This window comes from Artemia sp. Qi Xiang Cuo, chromosome 14, assembly GCF_049724085.1.
Source record: "Artemia sp. Qi Xiang Cuo chromosome 14, ASM4972408v1, whole genome shotgun sequence".
Taxonomy (NCBI): domain Eukaryota; kingdom Metazoa; phylum Arthropoda; class Branchiopoda; order Anostraca; family Artemiidae; genus Artemia; species Artemia sp. Qi Xiang Cuo.
This window is the reverse complement of record NC_142807.1, coordinates 54,614,457-54,641,359: the sequence shown is the minus strand read 5'-3', so window position 1 is coordinate 54,641,359 and position 26,903 is coordinate 54,614,457. Positions and strand designations below refer to the sequence as shown.

General features: G+C 33.0%; 1 protein-coding gene across 3 annotated transcripts in view; it reads left to right on the top strand.

Annotated features, from left to right (window-relative positions):
* LOC148944644 (uncharacterized) overlaps positions 1-26,903 on the top strand; it is a 191,446-nt gene that overhangs the window by 157,825 nt on the left and 6,718 nt on the right. Inside the window, exons 2-5 of one of the 3 annotated variants that reach the window (XM_089099713.1) lie at positions 13,767-14,397; positions 16,280-16,381; positions 21,398-21,568; positions 24,410-24,575. In XM_089099713.1, coding sequence (XP_088955839.1) covers positions 13,807-14,397; positions 16,280-16,381; positions 21,398-21,568; positions 24,410-24,529 — 984 coding nt within the window. In that variant the 5' untranslated portion in view covers positions 13,767-13,806 and the 3' untranslated portion in view covers positions 24,530-24,575. Of the gene's footprint in view, positions 1-13,232; positions 14,398-16,279; positions 16,382-21,397; positions 21,569-24,409; positions 24,576-26,903 lie in introns of those variants that run through there. The other 2 variants (XM_089099712.1, XM_089099714.1) reach the window with 2 other exon arrangements.

Genomic DNA, 26,903 nt, shown 5'->3' with positions numbered 1-26,903 from the left:
CCGTCAATAGTACTCATCGTAATAATAGTCGTGGTAGGAGCGGCCACAATGATTTTAGACTTATATGTTGCAAAATGTGTCTCAGATTTGTAGGCAATAGCCCCAGAAGTCATTACATACCAATAGTGGAAAAAATGAAACATTTCCTGTTAAATGTTTACTAAGAATGCTTCCGTTATGGACAAACGCTGTGCAAAATTAGCCTTAGAATTCAGCCGATCCTCGCTCCAATGCCGAAGTTGGCGAGGACATCTCTCCAGCGTGGTATGGAGCTCCCACGCCACAGCCAAATGAGATTCCACTTGATGAGCCTCCTGTCATAGTAAATGTCGTCTCTCCAAGAAGAAGATAAGAGAAAAGTCTTGCTTAATTGAAAATCAGTTGAATCTATTCTATATTACCCAAAAGTTTATTTTATCGAAACCAGGAAGGGTACCCCAACTTAGAGCAGGAATTCACTCTAAAATTAACACAGACGACTTTCAACTTGTATTGCTATAAACATTGTCAGTTCTTTCGCGGAAATCCGGTGAACCAGCTCCGTTCTTAGATTGTTAAAGATTTAGAAATAGTGCTTTTGTTCAGATTTTGATAGTATCAAAAAGTCACAAAATATTGACACATTTGTTGCGTAACTTATAAATAAAGTAGTGACTAATAAGTTCCACTGTTGAAAAAATTGAAGATAGGGGCAAAAAGGAGGAAAAGAAGGGATAATGTTGCAAGTGTTCATAACTAGCCTCTTATCCTGTGCAGTAACTAATAATCGATTATGGTGAAGACGAACTCAAGGGCTTTTTAGACAAACTTAATACGTATGATAGAAATTTAGAGTTTACTCTAGAAATTGGAAATGTAAATAAAATATCGTTTCTAGATGTGTTAATTATGCGTAGCAGTGAAAAATACAGCTTTTACTCTTTACAGAAAGCCCATAAAAAACAATAGATATCTTCATTTTAAATCTAATCACCCCTGACAAGTTAAAGCAGGTGTTGTAACTTCTAATGGATCGTCTCGTAAACATTGGCTCTGAGTCTCTTTGTCAAACCAAAATTGAATTTTATGAAGGATATACTTTTTCGAAATGGTTTATTGCTTTTATTAATAATACAATAAAGCCGTAGGATAAAAAGACTATAATATAATTAAAAATCATTTGTAATTCTACGCTCCGAATAATATTTTATATATACTATTAATTCTGAACAGTAAATAAATCAATAGAATTACAAAAAAAAAAACTTACTGGTTGTTTTACTCTTTGTTGTTAAGGTGCAGTGTCAACAGTTGTTTTTTTTTCAGTCGTGAAGAATAATTATAAATTATTATAAACATTCTAGAGAAAAAATTAAAAAATTAGTTGAATCAGAATCTCATGTAGCTATTCGAGACAGGGTTTATCAAGAATCAAAATTTATCAAGTGTTATAAAAAGAATGGAGAGAAACTTAAAAAAATATTTGAATCAGAAGTTGAAAAAGTTGTTGAAAAACAGTTGTCCTGTAAAGTTTGTCTTGACAAACAGGTCGAAGTCGTGTTTTCTCCATGCGGCCATGTGGCATGTAGTTCGAGGTTTGCATCTTCCTAACTAAAGTGCCCGGTCTGTCTTGAGGTTATTGATGACATGGCAAGAATATTTCTTTCTTGAGGCATTCATCGCTTGGTCCACTTTTGTCATAATTACAGATTGTTATCGTAAATTTTCAGTGTTTGCTTTACTTCTCCTGTATGTTTTATGGAAATTGTAAAAAGATTCTCTTAATTTAGATATAATTGATACAATATAAAAATTAGTGGTTTGATCTAATTAACTAACTCTCATAAAAATTAATTGACCAGGACAATTGAATCTATCAGTTTGGTATTTCTTAATCTATTTTTTTCGACTTATCGTCTTAAACTAGGTGTTCTTTTCTTAGAACCCTCTGCAGTTATATGACGAAACTTCAAATGGGGATAGATCCATTTATTTAGAACGTGAAAAAAACAAGAGGTACAAACGTCCAGATATTTTGATCACACATATAGCGACCGTCATCAGTAGTATTAATACAATAACAGACTTGAAGAGATTATTTTTATTCTGTAAGAACTTTTGTCGTTTTCTTTATTTGTTATCTAAGTATCCGGACTTTTGTTCCTGTTTTTTGTTTTCACTGTCTGAATAAATGGATTTATCCCAATTTGAAAATTTATTTGTTTTTAAATCTGCAATGCAATACGATCTCCTATACTTATATTTGTCTTTTAGTAATTAAAAATCCTTAAACATAAAACTGATTACACAAAAAAATTGTAAAAAAAGTGTAAAAAATTGATTATCAAATTTTTAGAAGGTTGTGAAGATAACTCGTGTCAACAATTATCTTTCCAAACATGATTTAAAATTAAGAACTATGACTGTAAATAAAACAATATTTGTGGTTACCTTTTAATAAACAAAATTAAGCTGTCACTTCGTTTTGACCTGTCTTAAGAATAGGTGTATAAGGATTATTTATTCTTATGTTTTTGTTTTTTAATAAAAGAGATTGAACCGTTATGCAGCAAGTGTGTGCGACGAAAAAAAAGAAATAGAGATACTACAATTTGTTTTTTGATAGTGTACTTAGAATATAGTATAGCAATGTAATAACAAGTTCAGCCTCAATGTTAACATTCGAGTATGAAATTATTGTACCTACTTTAAATGATAAAATTGCCACCATACAAAGTTAATAATGATACATGACCGATTTATTTGTTTATTGAACCGTTATGCAGCAAGTGTGTGCGACGAAAAAAAAGAAATAGAGATACTACAATTTTATTTTTTGATAGTGTACTTAGAATACAGTATAGCAATGTAATAACAAGTTCAGCCTCAACGTGAACATTCTAGTATGAAATTATTGTACCTACTTTAAATGATAAAATCGCCACCATACAAAGTTATTTATGATACATGACCGATTTATTTGTTTATTGAACCGTTATGCAGCAAATGTGTGTGATGAAAAAAAGAAATAGAGATACTAAAATTTTATTTTTTGATAGTGTACTTATAATACAGTATAGCAATGTAATAACAAGTTCAGCCTCAACGTGAACATTCGAGTATTAAATTATTGTACCTACTTTAAATGATAAAATCGCCACCATACAAAGTTATTTATGATATATGACCGATTTATTTGTTTAATGAACCGTCATGCAGCAAGTGTGTGCGAAGAAGACAAGAAATAGAGAGATTACAATTTTATTTTTTGATAGTGTACTTAGAATATAGTATAGCAATGTAATAACAAGTTCAGCCTCAACGTGAACATTCGAGTATAAAATTATTGTACCTACTTTAAATGATAAAATCGCCACCATACAAAGTTATTTATGATACATGACCGATTTATTTGTTTATTGAACCGTTATGCAGCAAATGTGTGCGACGAAAAAAGAAATAGAGATACTACAATTTGTTTTTTGATAGTGTACTTAGAATACAGTATAGCAATGTAATAAAAAGTTCATCCTCAACGTAAACATTCGAGTATGAAATTATTGTACCTACTTTAAATGATAAAATCGCCACCATACAAAGTTATTTATGATACATGACCGATTTATTTGTTTATTGAACCGTTATGCAGCAAGTGTGTGTGACGAAAAAAGAAATAGAGATACTACAATGTTAGTTTTTAACAGTGTACTTATAATATAGTATAGCAATTTAATAACAATTTCAGCATCAACGTGAACATTCGAGTATAAAATTATTGTAACTACTTTAAATGATAAAATCGCCACCATACACAGTTATTTATGATATATGACCGATATATTTGTTTATTGAACCGTTATGCGGCAAGTGTGTGCGACGAAAAAAAAGAAATAGAGATACTACAATTTCAGTTTTTAACAGTGTAATTAGAATATAGTATAGCAATGTAATAACAGTTTCAGCCTCAACGTGATCATTCTAGTATAAAATTCTTGTACCTACTTTAAATGATAAAATCGCCACCATACAAAGTTATTTATGATATATGACCGATATATTTGTTTATTGAACCGTTATGCAGCAAATGTGTGTGACGAAAAAAAAGAAATAGAGATATTACAATGTTAGTTTTTAACAGTGTACTTAGAATATAGTATAGCAATTTAATAACAGTTTCAGCCTCAACTTGATCATTCGATTATAAAACTCTTGTAACTACTATATATGATAAAATCTCCACCATACAAAATTATTGATGATATATTACCCATAGCATTAATAAAATTTATACTAAACCATGTCGGTGTGTGGTTGATTTAAAGAACAAAAAAGTATCAACAGCGGTAGGAGGTAATGAAGTACACTATGATATAATACATAAACTCTTACTTTTTCCTAACGACTATAAAAATACGTTTGTTTAATAATTAAATGCCACAATGAAAAAGAATCAATAGATTATTTGTCAAAAAGTTACTGATAATATGAACTATTCTAATAGACTTTTCTTATATTAAAATTTTAATATGGTGTAATGATTTTTAAGAACTAAATTTAAGGAATAATGCGGACCAAGCGATGAATAATCATCGAAATAGACCCTCTAAAGCGCAATTCTTTATAAGCAAATTGGGGAACGCAAATTTAGAAATATCATACCACTGAAAAGCCGAAACACTGAAAAACGAAACTTCAAATCTTGCATTGGAAATAGTACCAGATTTGTAATTAATATTATAACCAGGTATACTCAAATAAAGTTGACTTAAGGAAGAAATATTTTCTCCGTGACATTAATAATCTGACGACAGAGCGGGCAGTTTCGTAAGAGAGAAGCACACCTGGAACAACATGCCGCATGGCGGCATGGCAAAAACACGACTTCGATTCGATTGTCAAGACAAACTTTACATGTAGATAGTTCTTCAATTGCTTTGTCTTTTGCCTCTACAACTTTTCCTTCAATTGCTTCTCCATACTTTTTATAAAACTTGATAAAACTTGATTCTACTTCACGACTGAAAAAAGAACAACTGTTGACAAATAAAATGAACAACAACGATTAAAACAACCAGAAATAAAACAAAGACAATGTTTAAAACAGTGAGGCTGAACCTGTTATTACATTGATATACTTTATTCTAAGTACACTGTTAAAAACTGACATTTTAGTATCTCTATTTCTTTTTTTCGTCACACACACACTTGCCGAATAAAAGTTAATTTTTTTTTCCACTGATTGAAAATAAAAGGAACTTTATTATTAAAAAACAAAAACAAAAGAATAACTAAATCCTTTTACACCTATTATTAAGACAGGTTAAAGCGGAGTGACAGCTTAATTTTGTTTATTAAAAGGTCACCACAAATATTGTTTTATTTACAGTAATATTTCTTAATTTTAAATCATGTTTGGAAAGATAATTCTTGACACGAGTTATCTTCCCAACCTTCTAAAAATTTGATAATCAATTTTTTATACTCGATAGGATGAAAAATGGACAATTAAATTCACCCTAATTAATTTGAACGTGAAAACAAACGTTGAGTTTTCAAAGTTGAAGTCTCGTTGGGGTACACTTTTGGGAAGGCTAGAATCGAGCCAAACCGCAAAATGGAAAGCCGAAAAATCTGTCGAAAACTAGATGTCTTCGCCTATCTTTATCTCTCTGTCTTTATCTTATCTTTATGTCTTTATCTCTGTGACTTAGGCCTCCTATTGGAGAGGATTCGCTGAAGAATCTCTAACTGTCATAAAGGATTTACTTTTCAGTATTATATTCATGAAATGACTTAAACCGGGGGAAGTTTCCTGAGGGGGAGTTTATGAAAACCCCGATCAGGTATGATTTCAATGGGTATATATAGGTATAGTTATACTGAAGCACGGGGGGTCGTTGATCATAAGCAGTCATATTTGAGTGGGATATAATATACGGAATTTTTGGAAAGATATATACCTAAATAATTCTTTAACAACTATGAAATAGTCAAATGAGATAAAAATAATAAAGGTATGTTTCATACAATAAGAGAGGGGTTTTATAAGTCCTCCTCCCCCTGGCTGTGCCTATCTTGATATTAGTGCGTATTTTATGAATGGTCCCTTTGAACATTTACTTCTTATAACCATATACTGTGTAACTATTTTTTACCATTTTATTTGTATTTATTGTACTATATCTTATTTATAATTTTAATTAATAAATTGTTGTTTTATATTTTACATTAATAATATTACATTTTCCCATATATTAATCATCCTAAAAGAAATAATAAAATAGTCTAAAATATTTGAAACAAATCACAAAATTTTATCAATGTGATAATTCTTATATACTTGTATAATACCTTATGTCATTTGTCGCTTCCCTGCATTTACTTTAAGGCTGACTATTTTCAAATCAATGGCATACAGGTTCTTTTTATTTTTGACAGATTATGGAGCATTGTTGATATAAATGTTAAATAATGTTTGACCAAGGATTGTTCCCTTTGGGACTCCACTTTACACACTTCCGTACTATCTGAGAGAAATGCCAGACTGTTTTCTCCATACACCTTTATGCTCTGCCCTCTATCTTTCAGGAATGTCATCGCCCACTCAACAACCTCGTGGCTTACCCCAATTGAAAATAATTTTGCCTGTAGTTGATGATGACATACTTTGTCAAATGAATATTTATTTATTTGTTTCATTCAATACAGGAGAAAGCTGTAGGCTTGTTGCAATACAAACACAAGAAATGACAGCAACACTGCAAAACACAAAATGAAAAATATTCTTCAGTGAAAAAGAAGTATGCAGCCAACTATAATACAGAAACTGTTTTCCATAGAACTCAGTTTCAACTAGAGCACTCTTAAATGTTTGCACCATTTGTGCAGAAACTATCATATCAGGTAAAACTATTCCATAGTTTTGCTGCTTGGTTAATAAAGCTACATTGACCTATTTTCTTGTGCACTTGGGGCTAGAACAGTTTATACAAGTTTTGTCAAGTGGCTGAGTAATGGCTAAGTTTGAAGAAATCAGCCCAGTCCACATTATTGATACCCTTCATAATATGGAACATATTAACCAGGTCAGTCCTGTCCTGTCAAAACTCTAGGGAAGAAAGTCCCAAACATTGCAGTCAATGCCAATATGGTAAATGACTCAAATATGGCACAAATTTTGACACCCAGTGTTGAACCTTTTCAATTTGCTGCATAGATAATTTTGGAGACCCCACTGCTTTCCATGACGATAAATAAAAGTTCAAATAGGGATAAAATCCTTTAAATAGACAGTGATGATAATAACAGTGATAGAAATTCAAAAAATACCAGATATTTCAGTCACATATGCAGTGATTGTCATCAGTTTAGTTTTACTACTGATGACAGTCACTGCATATGTGACCAAAATATCTAGTATTTTTGTGAATTTCTATCACTGTTATCATCATCACTGTCCATTAAAAGGATTTTTATCCCTATTTGAACTTTTATTTATGAATTTGCTGCAAGTCACATTTTCATGTTGGATGCCACACAAAGGAACAATATTCTACCACTGGCCATACTGGTCTTCAATAGTGTCCTTAAAGTTTGAATTTCCTGAAACTTGCCTTAATTTGAAGCAGACTATAATTAGCATTTTGCAAAACTGTTGACACATACTTGTGAAGCTTCAACTAGTTATCAAAGTGAATACCTTAATCCCTTACTGAATCTGCAGATGAAACAGATGTATAACCAAGAAAATAATGATAAGCCAAGCTTTCCAAAAAGTAATGAAGGACAAAGCATTTTTGATGGTTTACAAACATGGAGTTCAATTTACACCAATCATTTAGGGCATTCAGATTCTTTTGAATAAGGGTGACGTCTACCAAAGAGATGACACTTTTATACAGTTTGATATTGTCAACAAACAGTTTGACAGTAGAGTGACAATAATCTTCAGGCAAATCACTGACAAACAAACAAAATGACACTGGGCCCAAACAACTGCCTTGTGTCACACCACTCAAAATCAGGCTCACTTGAAAGTGCACTACTGACTATAACTTGCTGGGAACAGCCTGATAAGCAATTTTTAATCCACTCTATAGCTCATACTTTTCACATTTTCAAGCAAAAACTACTGAAACTTTGTCAAAAGCTTTACTGAAGTCAATGTACAAGCAATCAAACTTCAAACCGAAATCAGCCATATTTTGGAAATCCTTTATAACTACTAGCAACTGCGTATTGCATGACCTGTTTTTTCTGTAACCATGTTGTGACGGATGCCATAATTCATTTTACTTGAAGTAATCTTGTATCCGAAATATAATAATCTTTGCAAGAACTCTCAAAAAAATTGAGGTGCTTTAAATTGGACAATAATTTGCAAATTGGGACTTAGATCCTTCTTTATGGAGTGGCTTTACAACAGTTTTTTTTTTTCTATGCTGAGGGGCATTTGCCGCTCAATAGATACTGGTTAAACAAAATTGCAAGAGGTACAGCTAAACACGTGGCTGTCTTCTGAAGAAAATCGTTAGAAATACCATCTATATCTAGAGCTTTATTAACAAAAAGGTCATGGAGCATTTTTAGAACCTGGTCTAAAGAAATATCAGAGTCATCAAAGGGCACTTTATCTGTTAAAACAAATTTGGGGAAATGGAGTGGACTGCATGCTTGAACATCATTTGGATTTACAAAAACAGACAAAAACACTTGATTAAACACATCAGCCTTTTTCTGATCATTGCTTATTAATTCACTTGTAGCTGGGTCATCAAAATGCATGAATCAGTCTTGTTTCTGTTAACATACTTCCAAAACTTCTTTGGACATCCTAAAATATTAGTAATGATTGATGATTTGAGTGATTCAAGGTCAATGCCTAATATTCTCTATGAATTTTCTATATTTCTTCTTCCTGTCTGTTGTTTACCATATGCTTTTAAATTAAGTAAAAGATGAAAGTTTTACTAATATGAGTGGGTCTATAAATAATATAAAAGATTCCAAGTTTTCTTTTTATTTGAATGCTGGGTAGTCAATTATAATCTCAAAAGGACTAACCATGGGGCCAAAAAAACGTTTTGCTTTATTATATTTGGAGGGTTTTAAGTCACACATTATAATAACTTACTTACTTACTTAAGTCCTATACATCCTCATGGGATGTCTTGGGGTCACTCCTTCCAGAATCTGATGAACTAGGGCGTAATATGCTGTTCTGTCAAGTGCAGTTAAGGATAGTATTCTTTGTATTCTCATTCTCTTTCTGCTATTTTTATTACCCTTCTATCTCAGCATCTCTGTGTTCCTATTTCTCTTTCATCTGTAATTGAAGCAATTAAGAAACTTAAATCAGATAATGTTGATAATGATGGTATATCTAGATTTCACCTTTTATTAGATTGCTCCCCCCTTATTAACCATATCCACCTACTTCTCCAGATGTGTATTTGTACTTCTAGTGTACCGGAGAGTTTTTTGTGTGGTACTGTCTCTTCAATTTTAAAGAAGGGGAATTCTCCTTTTATTTGCTCTTCTTACCGACCTATTTCTGTCTCTTGCACTTTTAGTAAAGTTCTTGAGCATGTTTTACTACCTTTTGTGACTAATAATATGCTTGAGAGAGATAACCAGTTTGGATTTATGCCCGGATTAGGTTGTCAACACGCACATCGTGTATTATCTTCTTTGCTCCTTGAAAATTCTTCTAAGGGAAGGAGTATATATCTTTGTACTTTAGATCTATCAAAAGCTTTTGATAGTGTATGTCATAGTCAGCTTTTTTCTGCTCTTCGTGGTTACGGTGTCAATCTATCAGTTATTTTGCTTCTTCGGTACTGGTACTCTAATTCCTTTCTTCGGCTGAAATCTGTGCCTGCATCTAATATTAAATTGAAAAGAGGTTTAAGACAAGGTGGAGTTTTATCTCCGACCCTTTTTAATTTGTGTATTTCAGGAGTTCTGGCAAAGATTTCGGCTACCTATCTCTCCGGTTTTTCTGATGTTTCCTACCTGGCTTACACTGATGATCTGCTTCTTATAAGTCGTACTAAAACTGGTTTATCTAACATGGTTTCTCGTGTTGCTACTTCTTTTTCAGACATAGGCCTTTCTCTTAATGTAGAGAAATGTAAATTTCTTTCTTTTAATAATATTTCTAGTACTTCCCTTCGCTGTAGTGGCTTTACTATCCCTCTCATAGATTCTCTTCGATGGCTCGGTATTTCTATTACTAATAGTCTTCCGAGCTTGCACCAGCGCACAGTCTCAGATATTAATATGAAAATTAAATTAGAATATGCTAAGATTGTTGCCAATAGAGGTAAATATAATAAACTCACGTTAGCCAAGCTCTACTCAACTTTTTGTGACCATTCAATTCTTTTTGCTTCTGGAATTTTTCTCCTTCTGAAGAAAACTGAGTTAAAAAGAATCCAGATTAATTATTTTAGATTTTGCAAATTTTTGTTGTTTCTTCCACCTTGGATCAAAAACCAGGTAATTACTAATAAATTTCTTGTTCCTAATATTACTGAAAAACTGAAAGCAACACACAGATAACTTTTAAATACTGTTTGTATCTGTTTTTCTACACACCATTACCTTATCAGGTTTTTTCAGTTGTAAGTTATTTTTCTTTTATTTGTTTATTCGCTTTTCTCTGGGTGGTCATTCTAAAATTTAGATCTGTAAAGAGTGAGTAAAAATCCAATAATGATAATATTAATGCCTGCTTATTAGATTCTGCAAGTTGTCAGTTTTTTTTTCTCTCTTTTCCTCTTTTCCCCCTCCTTTCAAGTTATTTTTTTTTTGCTCTCGTTTCTTTTAAATTATTTTGTGTTACACTGTAATTTGGCAATTTTTTATTTATATATTGTCTTGTGCTACATTTTTTGTGTTTTTCCTCGTGATACTCCACGTATTGTACCTCTGTATAGTGTGGGTTAAAAATAAATAATAATAATAATAGTTGGGCAATGAGTTGTTGGTCATAAATTTCAATCCACCTTTTGTGCAGTCTTCCCTGTGGTTGAAGTCCTTCAGTTGTCCCTTCAAGCGTCATCTTTGGCAGGCATTTGGGATTTATTTGCTTTACATGGCCAAACCAGCGCAGCTGCTGTTCTTGGATTTTGTTCAGGATATTGTCTTGCAACTTCAGCCTTCTTTGTTTATGACATGGTCAGTATATCTGATTTTGGCTATCCAGTGCAGACATCTCATTTTTAATGCAAGGAGGTTGCACTCATTTTCAGCTTTTAATGTCCAGGTATCACACCCATACAGAGCAATGGGTATGATCAGATGCAATTTCAGATGGTTTAAAAGGTGACTAGATTTCCAGATCTTTGATAGTCTTTTGAAGCTAGAGCTGGCAAGACCAAGGCGGTGTTAAATGTCAACAGTGTGGCAGTTGTCAGCTGTCAAAAGACTGCCAAGGTAAAGGAATTGATTGACTGTTTCCACTTGTTCACTGTCTATTACTATCAATGACAAAGAATTGAGTGTGGACTCTTGATAAAGTAGACTGATTAACAAGTTTCAGTTGGCAACCTTTAGTTCTTGAATTAGGACCAACAATAGGAAATAATGCTGGGGGACTATTAGCTTTCATTAACATATAGGTTAGAATGACATCCTCTCTATTTCTCCTGTATACAAGTGTTGAGAGTTTCACCTTTGCTAGTCTTGCAAGGTAGGACAGCTCTCACATGCTGGATGTAACTTTGGTGGCAAGTCTCTGCTCATCTTCCAAAACTTTTCTGTCTTTTCATTTTAAATAAGGAGAGGCTAGAGATATTTAAACTTTGAGCGTGGGACAAGCATATCCTTTATACAGAAGACTGATGAATTCAGGGGAACAAGTGGAAATAGTACACTTAATCAGCCCCAGAGTTGAACTAGCACCAGCAGCAGACATTTTAGCATGAATACTGAATTTTAGTTTCTAGTCAATAGTGACTCCAAGATCTTGCTTGTTATTTACTGAGGAGATAGGGTGGCCTGAGAAAAAAAAATAAGAGCAACAAGGATTCATCTTGCTGAAGTGAATGACATGGCACTTGGCAACATTTAATTTAAAGAAGCCAATCCTCAGTCCATTTACCAAGCAATCCAAGATTATTTTGTAGAAGGGCATGATCTTCACAGGACAAGGCTGGTCCAAGAAGCTTCAAGTTCTCAGCATAGAGCATTAGTTTACTGCTGATTTGATACGAGAATCATTGATGAAGATATTAAACAGTGTAGGACCCAAAACGCTTCCCTGAGGAACTCCACTCAAACGTGCTTATAGGAAGAAAGAATATGGTTACCAGAACCATCAAATAACTGAACACACTGAGATCACTGGTGAAGAAAATCAAGGATCCAGAGCAGGGATTTCTCTTCAAGCTTGACTCCACGTAGCTGAATTACAAGTTACTTGTGACAAACTTTGTCAAGACCTTTAGAAAAGTCGGGCAGAATCATTTCAGCAGGCACCTCAGTATCAAGTAACTTAGTGATGTGGTCATATGATTCAAGGAGACTGGTATCAACAGATCTTCCAGAACAAAAGCCATGCTGTGAGCTGTGCAAGAGATTATTTGCATCAAGAAAGCCTTTACATCTTCAGCCATTTTTTCCTCAAACCTGCTTTTAATTTGGTTATTTGTTACTCCTCGATTTGGTTATTTGTCTTGTTACAAAAAGTTTTGAAGACTTGGTAGTTTTTGGAGGTTTTCTTTTTTTTCTGTAGCGATTCCATGCTCAATGTTGTCTGTTAATTAGCTTACTTATTTCAGTAGTTAAAAAGATAAATTTTTGGCCTGTTTTGCCCAAAAATTCAGGTGCAAGACTTTTCAGCTTGCAAAATTTCACTTTTCACATTAGACAAACTCATATCAATACCATCAGTATTACATTGTTTCCAATTGACATTGGCAAGTCTTTTGGAGACTATTTTGTAATTGATAGATTTTTGTTGCTTAGAAGAAGGTTGTTTAGTAGGCAAACATACCTCTGAAATATTTACAAAATGGTCACTGTTACCAGTAGGTGTGGATATAACCTTCTTAATAAGAAGGTATGGATTGCTGAGAATAACCTAAGCAAGAGTGTTAGAAGCTTGACCCTCTCTGAAACGAGTTGGTTGAGATATTGTTTGCCAGAGAGAATTATCAAAGAGGGCCGACAAAAAAGGAGAATCCCTAATGCTAAAACTAGATACATCAATCCATTAGATTGCAGGAAGGTTAAAGTCCATCAGAAGGACAAGATCATAATTTGCAAAATCAGACATCACATGTGATAGCATAGCAGCTAAAGTAGACTCAGAGCCTAAAAAAATTGGAGCACTGGGCCTTCTATATGCAACATGCACATCAATCATTTTATTGCAAAATTGTTTCAGAAAGCAATTATAACACTTAAGTACTAAAGGGGAGGGATTTCAAGTGTTGTTTGATTCCTGTAATGTTGGATGCTCCATCCCCAACGCTGTCAAAATCTTCTTTCTCCAAAAAACTTGCCTTTAGCTCCTGTTTGCTTGATTTAGGCCAATATTGTAACTTGCTGTACACTTTAATGTTTTTTCCATCAATCTCAAATTTCAAAATAGATGAGTTTTTATTTAAGGAAAACCAATATTTTTATTTTGACCCATAAATCTTTCTATTTTTTTGGAAATAGCTTCTTGAGCTCGTGTTACGTTTTTTGAGTCAGACGTTACCTTCTTAATTGTCACCTTTAGTGCCTATAATGCTGGTGATTTGGAATATTTACTTGTATATTTCAATCTATTTCAGCAAGTTTGTGTCATTCAAGGATTTAGTCACTATTTTTGAAATGGAGCAAAAACAATTTTGTTTAAAGTGGAACAACTACCTGGATGTATTTCATGAAGCTTTTTTACCTCTATTAAACAGTGAACATTTCACAGATGTCACCCTATCATGTGACAGTCAAAGCATCAAATGTCACAGACTTGTTCTCTCATCTTGTAGTTCCTACTTTGAAACACTGCTTATAGAGATTTCACATCCCCATCCTATTATTATTCTAAAGGATGTGAAATTTCATGATCTGCTAGGTTTGGTGAAATTTATGTATACTGGTGAAGTGACTGTTCCAGAAGCTCAAACTAGTTCATTAATAGAAGTGGCTGAAATGCTTAAAGTTAAAGGTCTTGCTTATCCTGATGAGACTGTTAACCAGATACAGAAACCTACCTATCTCTCTCAAAATACTCAAATGACTCAACCTGTTGTAAAGAGAAACAGAGTTGATACAACCTCTGAGAGCAACTTCGTGGCTGAAGATTCTTCCAATAATCTAGAACCTCCTGTGGTGGATCCCTCAAATGATAAGCTGGTAAACTATCCTGATGAAACTAGTTCCTCTGTTTATCAAACAGATATTGCTGCATGCAACCAACTGGTAAGTTTTCTTTTATTATTGAGGTTCATTTTATTCAAAGTCAAGTGACCAAAGGATGGTTATGTATTGGATACTATTTCAAGTTCAGAAAGGAACTTGGCTAGGTGGAAGTCAAAAAGTAATATAATATTTGTATAATACCTAGACACTAGAATCTCCATCTCCACCTGAAAAATACCTTGGGCTAGAAATTTATTAACTGAACAGTTAAAAAGTATAAAGTGCAAGGTCTTATTTTGCTTTTAAGATTTTCTTCTTTAATCTAACATTTCTTTTTTCTCATATTCTGGTTTTGTTTAGTTCAAAGTGCTCATAGGCTACCATTATTCTTCCTGGCGTTTGCCAAAACTGCTTAAGTTTATTTTTATCTATTTTTATCTACAAAACAATGATAGAGGAGTTTAATAATATTTATATCAAAGTCCGGTACTTGTCTATTATATAAAACACACTCGAGAAGTGAAGTTTGGTAAATGCTAGTGAAAGGAAACAAAATATGATGAAAATACAATGCTTTAATAACAAAATTATGAAAACTACCACAAAGAATTATGGAAAGGGGGCCACCCAGAGCGCGTAACCTAACCTAACCAAAATACCAACTAAATATTTAATTAAAAAAAAGTATATTGTGGTTTCTCAACGAGCCATAGGTTATTGTATGGTATAGACAGCGTGAAAAACTGGGTATTTGCAATGCAAGTTCTTGAGTGGGTTTTATATTTTAGACTAGTACCCAAAGTCCTTAGACCACTTATTTGATTAGAATGAACATTTATATATTGAGAAATGATCTGGGATGTAAAATGTGAGGTTAGAAATTTCACACATTAGGCTTAATTGAAGAAAATTGTTTCAATGTTTTGTCATTACAAGATAAACTGAAGAGTGCGGAAAATAGGCATTGCCAAACATCTTTATGCATGTCCTGTTTAAACTTTTTAAGGAAAACAAAATCCAGAACACTTGTTCAAAACAAATCTAAGATAAAAAAAAAACCTTGGGCTCTTGATTTTTCAACCTAGCAAATCTTGGTAAGTTTGCAATCTTAACCCCTTTAGGGACTGTTTTCAGTTCAGGAATTTAATGTATGCTATAGTTCACAGGTGTGGCCTTTTTCCAGTCCTGTTAAAAATCTACCAGAAAATCTCTCTACCACAGAAGTTAAAATTTTAAGGAAACTGTTTTCAGGTCACTGTTTTCCTTTGTTTATTTAAGATGGGAACCGAGCCATAACTCTTTTTGTTTACAAAGGCTCCTGACCATCTGTATTTTTTGTATGTTTAAAACCTTTTAAATTTCATACCCTTGAACATGCTAAGATAAGTATTTGGCTAAATTGCTTGTTCATTTCTTTGTGGGAGATATGTCCTGGCAAATTTCCTCTGGCATAGACAGTCACATCAAGCATTTCTATAAAATAATTATATTCATTTGCAGTAATCAATTTGAACAAGATATTCATATTATATATGTTGTAATAAAAACTACTGAGCTATCTGAATGTGTCTGTTTTCTTCTGAACAGGATCAAGTAAGGTCTATAGAAAGTAACCTCAATTTTGTCATTATGTTTGATAGATTCATCTATCACTCCGTAAACTATCTACTTTGGATGGAAGATTAAATTCGGTCTAGCATGGATGATAGATCATCTATCAACAAGTGAAATGAAACCATTTTTATAGTATTCTTTTTTTTTTTGACTATTCTATGTCAGCTTTGCCTCTCAATGAGATTTATCTATGCTTTACTCCAATTAGCCATGGCTCTCAAGTTTTTCATCACAGTCCACCAGGTTGATTTTAATTCAAAATCAACAATGTTAACAATGATATTATCCTTTGATAACATTCATTGTTATTTGGATCGTTTTTTTTCAGCTAGTCAAAGATGAATTTGCTGTAGGTATTGACAATGGGTGGTACAATAGTTGTAGTCAGTTTGAAGTTGATGGAGAACATTTTGATAATGGCAGTGAAAAAGTAAGTTTTTGTTTTCTTTTATTACTTTTTAGCTTCTTTTCAAAGCACATGATTGATCATTGCTTTTTATTTGGAAACAGGTCTTTCTCCATTTGGCCAATTGGTAGTTCTCTTTGTATTTTTAGTTCAGTAATAAGAATAGTTAAGGATGACTTTAACTGTGTATCTCCTTTGTTATTTGTTATCTTCTTTGTAAAAACTATTTTATTCTGCTTACCAAAAAAGAAAAATGACATTTTTCTTTTTACAAAATAGTTGTTTAGTGAAAAAGTATTTAGTTGTAGCTGCAAATAATCATGGTTGCTGCAGTAGCTGGTTCCAGTAGGCAAAGCCTGTATAATATTAACAAATGACCACATTTGACCACTTGTCTGTAGTTCCTCTGGACATTATGAATTTTTTAATCATGTTTCAGTCTCCAATACCCTTCTAATGGCTCACAGAACTGATAGACTATCTGAATTACCCTTGCAGCATTTTTTATCTGTCTCAGTTCTAACCTAGGATGATAGACTATTGTGAAAAAGTGAAAATTTTTGACTAATTCTAACTGTGGCTGCCATTGCTTGCAGCCGCAACTGTTACTAATTTGACTGAGACAGCAACTACTTATGACTGTGATTAAAACTGAGTGTGCCTGAGGCTGTGACTGCTTACGACTGTGACTACTTGCGACTATGAGTGATGCTATCTTAGACTGAAGCTATTGTTGTTGCTACTGCTATTACTGCGCCCAAATGTATTGAGCTAAGTCAAAGGAGTTTAAATGAATCCTGGCTGTTAAAATGTTGTAGATGCAATTACTCAGGAATAGAACAGAGCTTTAAGTTGAAATTTTCAGGGAAAGTTCAGTGGGATGGATATACAGCTAAATTTAAAGATATTATTACGCACCCAAATTGTCAAAAGGGTGTCTAGTGTTTTTGATTTGTCTGTTTTTTAGTAATACCGATTAAATTGCCATCAATAATAACAGGATTGACATTACTTGAAGATGTGTGGTTAAGTTTTTTATATTCAAGTCTATCACAACTCTAAAGATTTGCCCTTATTTCTGTGTGTAATTTTTTTTTCTTTTTTAAGCTCTTTGGGAATCAGATTTTGGAAAGAACAGAGAGCAAACCAGGTTAGTCTCTCCTTGTTTAATTAAAAAGTAAGGGGAAGCCATATATACTGTTGGTTCTTCCCGTTTTTCTTTATTTATTTTGATTAGAATATAAAAAACAAGAGGAATAACTTGCTTAAACTACTGTTGCAAAATTAACAAAAAATAAATATCCGTTCAGTAAAATTGGTAAAAAACAGGGGAAAATTGGTAAAATAAGGCCATCCCTAGGAAATATAGGGTCAAATTGCATTCTTTTTTTTTTTTTTTTTTTTGTCTATATTATTGTCTCATATTTTAATGAAAATGATATTTCTAGGCTTAAAAAGGTAAAACCCTCCTCTAATTTGAAAAGCAATAGGTATAAATTTAAAGTAACTAAATCCATGTTTTGTTAAAATACTATTTAGTTTAGGGCAAATAAATCGGATAAACATTCGTTTTATTTATAATAAATGGGCTTTGATTTGCTAAGGACCAAAATCAGGGGATAATTTGGGCCCAATCCCCTGACACTTCTAATTTCTGGATTAGTCAAATTATCTAGCATTTTCTTTTTTTTTACTATCGTCCTCTCCCTTGCCAGAAAAAAAAATCCTTTATGACTTCCAATTTATTTTATTTTTTCATGACAAAACCTCTGCAAATGCTCTCATTCATCAGCATAAAAAAAAGAAAGAAAAAAAACACTTTGTGTGTCCCCGGCCTTTTTGTCCCGCTACCACCTCAGCGTGGGTGTTAAAAAACACGACCGATTATTTCGCCCTTTGTTTATTGTAGTGACAATAGACCAAGCTTTTTTTTCACTGCCCAATGTGTCTGTCGTAATACTATCCTATACATCTCTAAGAAACGCTCAGTAAAATAAACTGTTAGTAAAAAATGCCAAGTGTGCCTTTTTTGGCAAAAAATCAAGCGCAGTTAGGGGGGGGAGCAAACCGGGGTCTGGAGGGGGCATTTCCCTCCCCCTGTCCCGTAGCAAATTACGCACCTGCAAGGTGTCATAAAATATCGGCAAAATAAGGGTAAAAGGCGTAAAATAGCTAGAATACAGACTTTACAAGGGTCCCCGTAAATTTTCAGTAAAACACGTAAAATACCCAATTTAACCGTGACCGATTTTACCATTTATAACACTAGCCTAAACACATTAAAGTCTTATCAAACCTAATCTTTTGTTCAAGCCTTCTCTCACGTGGTGCCCTAAGGAACATCGAAGGGTCCTGAAGGAATCAGTAGAACAAATAAAGATTTTGTACATTTTGAGTAATAATGCCCCCTTTGGCTGCACTATGCAGCCAAAGGAGATATGTTGAGCGTTATGATTTTCTATGTCATATTTGTTTATCCTTATAATAATATTATGCACTCGTTGGCCTAAGAGGGATATATTTTTTATTATTGAAAAAAATGATATTAGTACAATAATTTAGTGTCATTCAATAATCGATTGTCTACTTTATCATATATTGACAGGTCTAAAACATAAGATGTAAAATACTCGTTTAAGTTTGACTGTTGAGATCCACACCTGTTTCCAATATTTTGGTTCTTTCTTATTTTGTCTTAATTTCTGTCTCTAGATGTTTATCAAGATATGGATATAGTTCTAGATAAAGTTTGTCTAGATATAGATCCACAATTAGTTCCAATACTTTGGTTTAATTTGGATTTATCCTGATATTCTTTAGATACCATGTTCTAGATATCCTCCAACTAATGGTAAGGGTTATTGCTTCCTCTCCTAAATGCATAATTTTTAATTCTGTCATTATCGAATATCTGAGATACCCTTAGACGGGAGCGCTATGACGTAATTTTATTTAATTTGGTTGCTCAAAGTGTTGCTTGCATAATCTGTGATAACAGCAATCTGCCCGAGAGTTGTATCATAAACAGAGCAACTAGAACCCATAACCATTAGGTTGCAGGATGAAAAGTATTTAATACTTTGGTGGTAATTCATGTTCTTATATGTGCCTATTTCAGGGTCATAAGGTTCTTCCATTTTGCCAAATATTGGTCTAAAGAAATATATTGTAGTCAACTAAATTGCATTCTGGAATGTTTTTCATATTTCTGCTGTACTGTGAGGTGGTTAGATGGGAGGAAAGTTTGAAATGACAAGGAAAGTTGGTATACCACCAGACCAAAACCATTCTGAGAATGTTTTGCCATAATTACGTCGCAATCACGTTCTTTTTGTTTTTCTACCCTTTTAGTCTTGCCACTAAATCATCCTCACAAAATAAATCTTCATTATCATCCAAAGTATCACAAACATTTTTATCAATGACCTCCACTTCAAATTTCCTTAACTCGTATTTTAATGCTTTCCACTTTCCTTAAATTTCTCTTATCTTCATATAGTATGTCACTGAAATAATTGCTTGTGAAAGTCCCTCCTTTCTATTATTAAATAAAAAAGCAAGTTTTTTTAACTGAAAGTAAGGAGCGACATTAAAACTTGAAACGAACAAAAATTATTCCGTATATGAAAGGGGCTGTCCCCTCCTCAACGCCTCGCTCTTTACGCTAAAGTTTTTATTGTTCTAAAAAATAGAGTTGTGAGAAAAACTCAAACTTTAGCATAAAGAGCGAGGCGTTGAGGAGGGGACAGCCCCTTTCAAATACGGAATAATTTCTGTTCGTTTTAAGTTTTAATGTCGCTCCTTACTTTCAGTAGAACACTTTTTTTTATTTAATTTGTGAACGTTTTTAAATTAATGCAGGTTTTGATTTTGGCTAACCGTACATGAATAATTAAAACACAATTTGCGTATTCAGTTTACTTTTTTTGGCTAAATGACTTTCTCGAAAGTTGTTTAACTTTATTTACAAACGTTTTTATTAGTAATAAATATATGTAACTTACGAATTAACTTACGTAACGAACTTCTATATTCGTATATTTCTATTACGTATATTAGGGGAGTTCGCCCTCTTAGTCAATACCTCGCTCTTTAGACTACAGTTCGAATTTTTCTACAATTCTTTAAGTATGGCCCCTTAGTCATAAAGGTTATTAATTATAACAAATAGATTTTATCAAAATACTAAAAAAAACTTAAGAGTAAACAGCAAGGTATTAACTAAGTGGTGAAACCGATCACATGAGTAATAGTTTCTGTTCGTTTTAAGTTTTGATGTTGAAAAGTTTTCAGTTGAAAACTTGTTTTTTATTTAATTTCTTATCGTTTTTTAAAATAATGGTGGGAAATCCGGCGCCCCCTTCATAGCAATGTCCATTCCCCCGTGGAAAGATCCTCCCCTGTAACCCCCTACCCCCCCCCACTACCAGGAAAAATTCCCTTGACGATGCCTGCAGCTTGATTGCGGTATTTTTATATACTGGTTTTTATGTACACGTATTGTAAGTGGTGCCTTCTTGATTGTTTTACGGGAATTTTTTCATGAAAGGTCGAATGTTCATTGTCACGAAACTCGGACCACAGGAGGTATTGAGTTTGTTCGCCTAGTTTCAAGTAGCACTGCTTTTTCAGTTATTATAGAGGGGATCAGCTAGGGAATAACCTTATCCCGAGTACCTAGGAATTACCCATTAATCAATTTAGTTCGGAGTTACATTTGGGGCTGCTCGGTAAGTATACCTTGGAAACCGATTGATATTGATGGAATTAGAAATGATAGTAAATGTATATGTATTTCTACTTCGAGATCATGATATTATATAGTTTTATTGTGTAGAAAATTACATGTCTAGTTTACAATTACATTAAATCTAATTTAATGTCTAAATGGTTTTTTCTATTTTTTTTTTACAATTAAGTTTTCTTTTCTCATTTTTAAAGTACCATGTAACGATCATTTTCTGTTCTTCATATTTTTTAATGTCAGAAGGATTACTTCTGTGAGGGCTTTAATGTTGATTTATTTTAATTTTTTTTTAGAAGTTGAAGAACCATTCCCAGATTTTAGTGAAGATATTTTTGGAAGGAAATATCCTATTTTGTCACCCAAACAGGAAGATGTTTCTTTGGTGGTTTCTCCTGACGTATCTGAACAGCTTAATCGCAATCTCAAGCCTTCTGAACTTGAATCAAAAATTCGTGAGAATGAAGGTGAGTTTTCTAACAATTTTTTTTTCTTATCATTCAATCCAGAACCCATCTGACTTGCTCCAAAAATCTTCTAGAAAATGGTGGAAATTTCTTATTTCCACTCTAAATGTATATAGCGAAAGTACCATGTTGGTTATTTTGGTGGCAGAGAAGTGTATGATCATGGCACCAAGGGCATCAAAATGAAAACAAATTTTCCCCATCTTGGATTTATTCATTCCTGACAACGGTATTTTTTTACGATTATTATTTTAGTTGTTATTAAAGCATTAAGATCGTTTTGATCGTGCAAAATCTCTCCTTAGTTGCCACACTGAATCGTAGAGTCAAAAGGCAAAAAGTTGTGCTTTATACACTAAAGCAGAACAAAACACTTGTACCACCCATTTTAAGCGCATCGATTGATTCAGGTTTTTTAATTATCATTGGAGCTGTACAACTCTTTTCCATTGAAGAAATATAGAACAGTGAGAACATGCCAATATTAAGTAAGGTTAGTAATGTTTATCAAATCAGAAAAAAAGAATTAATATAGATTTTCAATAGTCAACTAAATGGGTAAATACAACAATATAGGATAGCCTAATTGGTCTTTCTAAAAATACTCACCTGTATTTTTTATCAATGACCTCCACTTCAAACCTCCTTAACTCGTATTTTAAGTAAAGTAAGAAAGTAAATTGATAAAAAAAAAAATTGAAGTGTTGAATCTCGAAGAATTTTAATAATTACCATATATGAAATGAAGACTTTTATCATGTATTTGAATTGTCAATGTGTGTTTGTGTCCTTTTTCTTTTTGTTCTCTTTAGTGATTAATCCGTCTATTGTATCTTTTTTTTTGACGGGCAATAAATGAATAAGAATTATAATATTGGTGCATACTTACATTTTTAACTATTCAGTGATATCTACATTTTTTAAAAGAGTTGTATTCATATGTAAATCCAACAAAAATATACAAAGACAACAGGCCCTAACAAGATGTGTGTACAAGTAAACTTAAGATGCTTAAAGTATTAGTAATCTAACAAGCCGTGTCCTAACCATTAGTAAATACCAGCTGTGTTCATCACATTGAATTTTTATCAATTTGTTAGGTGATCATTGAAGCTCGGTTTCCTTTTTTGGGGGTTCATTTTTCTAGCCCAATTAATTTCTAAGATAGGAAAATTTCCCTTGACTGGGATTAGAATAGAGATGAGGTAGAAAAGCCAAAATACCTCCCTTTGAGATACCTTAGGAGACTATTTGAGACACAAAATTGGTATTGCCATCGCTGAAGGTTTTTATATTTTATGTCTATTGCTGAAAGTTTTATTCTCGTAATTCTTCTAGTTTCCAAGATAGCAATCACAAAATCCTTCAGAAATTTTAGGGAAAAAAATGTAAAATTATTTGTGGAAAAATGATAAATCATTTACAGTGTAGCGATGTGCAAACATTTGACGAACTTGAAAAGACAATATCTTTTGATTTACTTCAACATCATTAAAAACATGCTATGAAAATTCCAACGTAATACATCCAGCTTTTCATGGAATATTGCATATTCGCCTTTTTGGCAATCTAATTTCACATACTATCTTATTTAGCTCAGTTGTAGAAGCGGTAGTAGTTGTTAAATCCCTGAAAGTTTCACCTTAATACCGTAAACCATTGATGAGAGGGCATTGCTGCATTCCTACTTAATACCTTTAGCTTTTTCTGGATATTATGCGGACGCACTTGTTAAGATCTGGATAACCCTAAACTCTTTTGATTTAGTTCAATATTAGTAGCAATATTAAAAGTTGTATCCCTGAAAGTTTCAATTTAATATCATATGCTGTTGCTAAAATATTGCTGATACGCCCTTTTGTCAATCTGCGTGCAGATACTGTTTCTTTATTATTTTCTATATTTCTCAAAACTTTGACTTAAACACCCATAGCCTTATTCAAGACCGAGGCTAAAACACGCCTCCCTTTCAAAATAACAATTACAATGCTTACTTACTTACTTAAGTCGAGACAAAGGCTATTCAGCCCAACTCGGCACCAAGAAGCTGCTGGACCAAATTCTTCTATTGGGTTCTGTCATCTATGAGTGGTCAAATAAACTCCAATCACGCCTTGTCCCACTCATGACCATCCAATTGGAATCCCCCATGCGGTTCTGAATCCTTTCTGAAGACTGTATGCCAAGATTTCATCTGGTCACTTGGTTTTTTCTTCCTTGAGAAAGTGGGGGCTGCTGGTAGTTCCTGAAGTGTCAGGGTTTCTTCTGGGCGTCTCATTACGTGGCCTAGCAACCCGAGATGTCTTTTCTTGATCATGGTGGAAACGTCACGCTTTTGTCTGCATACTTTCATCAGCTGTTGGTTGCTGATTCTTTGCGCAAGCTGTCTGTTGCTAATGCCCCATGGACATTATCAATACAACAATAACTAAATCAATATATAAACACTGGACAACTTGTATAACTTATAGCCCTTGGGCCGAAGATTCTGGTGGGGTATCTCACACGTAGAGGCATAGTGATAGGAACGTTCTATCATTTTGAGATAAAATGGTTACATTGAAAATTTGTCTTGGATGTCGTTTTAGTGAAAGCAATTAAAGGACGCATGGGAGGGGTGGCTGGTTGCTTTTGACTCTTAAAAGGGACACTCAAATTTTCATGCTCTTTTTGAATGAGCCACCTCCGAAGTATCAAACACAATCTCTTATTTATTTTATTTACTTATTTTATTCAATAAAGGAGAAAGCCATAGGCTTGTCCTTACGAAATGTTGAATTTGTTTAGTAAACTTTACTGTTGAGTTTTTTTTATGTCAATTTTGTTTGTATTTTGTTTTAGAAGTTGAAGATGCTTTACCAAGTCATAATGAAGAGGTCTTTGGCGTTCAAAACCTTCTTTTATTTCCTAAACGTGAAGATGTTCCTTCGGGTAATTTTCCTGGCTTTTCAGGACCTTTAAAACTTCAACCTAACACCCAGGAATCAGGTGCCATAGTTTTTGACTGTCAAGGTTTATTTCAGTTTTTTTTGTAGAATCAGATATATTGGATTATGGGTTATTTGAAGGAAAAAAAACTGGGACGGATAATTGACGATGTTACGAATTTAGACTAATCTGAAAACGGATTTTTTTTTGGTCTAGTAGGAACGTTTCACATCGTAACTTGAAAGAGTTCCATTTTTTATAAATCAAGACTTGAATTTGTTTATTATCATCTGATTTCATTGTGATAGATTATGATTTGGATAAAAGTACAAATGAGTCTCTGCTGCCTACCAGAAGTTTTTAACTATATTTTATAACACACTTTTAATATATATTTTCTTATATAATATATTTTATAGTATAGAGTATTAATTGTACTACAAGCTTTAGACTCAAACAAAAACACAGAATTAATTTTGTTGAGATAAGAGTCAAAAGTTTTTTTTGGGTTTTGATTATTTTTTTCTAATTTTTGCGGAATGAGGTCAATTGAACTTATATCCTCATGAAAAAATTCTTGCACGAAATTCTGGAGAGCTCAAATGAAAAAAAAACTTTAGACAAGCCTAATGTAAAATCGAGGAATATGCTCATCAATGAAATGAAATGAAATGAATCAATGAAAGTGAAATAAATATAAAATCAATGAAATGAAACATATGATAGATGTTTGCCTGAAAATGTATTATTTGTTTATATCTTCATCATTACGAAATTCATTTATTTTATTTTTTTTTATCTTCTAAGCCGTTTTTGTATTGATATCAAATTAAACAATACTATTTGTGTCAGGATTAAAAATTATTGAAGAAGTAGCAAGCCAAACTAAGGATTGTTATATAAAAAAAAACGAAAAAGATTTATTCGTTTTTTTTTGTAAAAAAGACAATGTCAATAAAAAACGAACAGAAATTAATTTAAAACACTTTTTCCACAAAACAAGTTCTTCAAAGAAAAGTAAAGAGCAGCATTAAACCAAAAATGAGCAGAAATAAAATAAACAAATCTTCCAAGCGTAAAACTACCACAAATCACAATCAATTAATAAATAAAACCCCAAACCAACAAAAATTACAATAAAAAACCGAGTCAAACTCAAAATGAGAAAAAATTAACATGAGTAGGGCTGCAACCCCCATGCCAGAACTTTGTTTGCACTTTACAGAAAAAAATAAAGCAAATGACCATGGTTTGTAAGTTTAATATACTTATACTAATATTTATTCCTTAAAGTTGTAATAAATTTTATTGAATAAAGTCAAAAAGTGAAAACATTTAAAATATATTTTGTTTTCAATTGCAAATTGTATTCTGGTCTTGAGAATGCATGAGGGTGGTCAGTTGCTCAATTGCTGTAAATTGACAATTGCTCAAAATGAACAAACTGAGCCATCAAATGCGGCAAGATCAAGAGGACGACCTGATAAATTTCAATTTACGTGAAAAAATCAACAACCAAGACCATCAAAAGTGACAAGACCAATCTGGGCAGCTAAGGTGAAGGGCATTGAAAAATAAATGTCTGGAAATTAACAAACGATAATGAAGAACAAAGAGGATCAGAACAAATCAAAAATAAAATTGAAGAACAAAGAAATAAAGATGCAGTAAACTCTGCAAATACTAATTTAGATTTATTGGGACCCTACAGGTGTGTATTTATTCGCTTTGGAGTCCCTATTTTTCCGAGGAAAGAATAGCCAACAAAGATGATTCATTTTGAGGTTGCTGCTTACTTGCTTGAATTGCATTGCCACGTCCACAATTTCCAAGTAAATTGGTTTGGCCTTTTATAGGACATCACTAGTTCTCTAAAGATTTCCACAAACAAATCCGAAACATGAACTCATGTGTTGCTTGAGTTTCACTTTACATAAGCGATAATCGAACCATCAATAGTTGGTATGTTTTCAGCTTCAAAGTAGCTGGACAAATTTATCACCAATTAAACGGCACATCCATCACAAACCCCTGAAGGGGATTTTGAACGACCTTCATATAGCCAAATCTGCTTTTTAGACCCTAATATAAAGCTGTTGAAGAACGTATTGAACATCCTTCAAACTATTGGATCTCTTGGAAGAAATATTGAAAGACATAAAAAACTATGTCAAAGGTTGCATGAAAATGCGATAAGGGGAGGATGATTTAAATCAACCTGCTGATTCACTGGAACAAAAGCCTCCGGTAGAATATAAGCGACAATGAGAATCAATATATAAAAGTCTGTTGCGTAGCCGTGCCGGAAACCCATGGCTTTGTCACATAAAGATAATATGGTATTTGATGTGGTGTTTCTGCTTATATCCCTTAAACTTTTGACAGCTCAAAAACAAAGGAACTATTA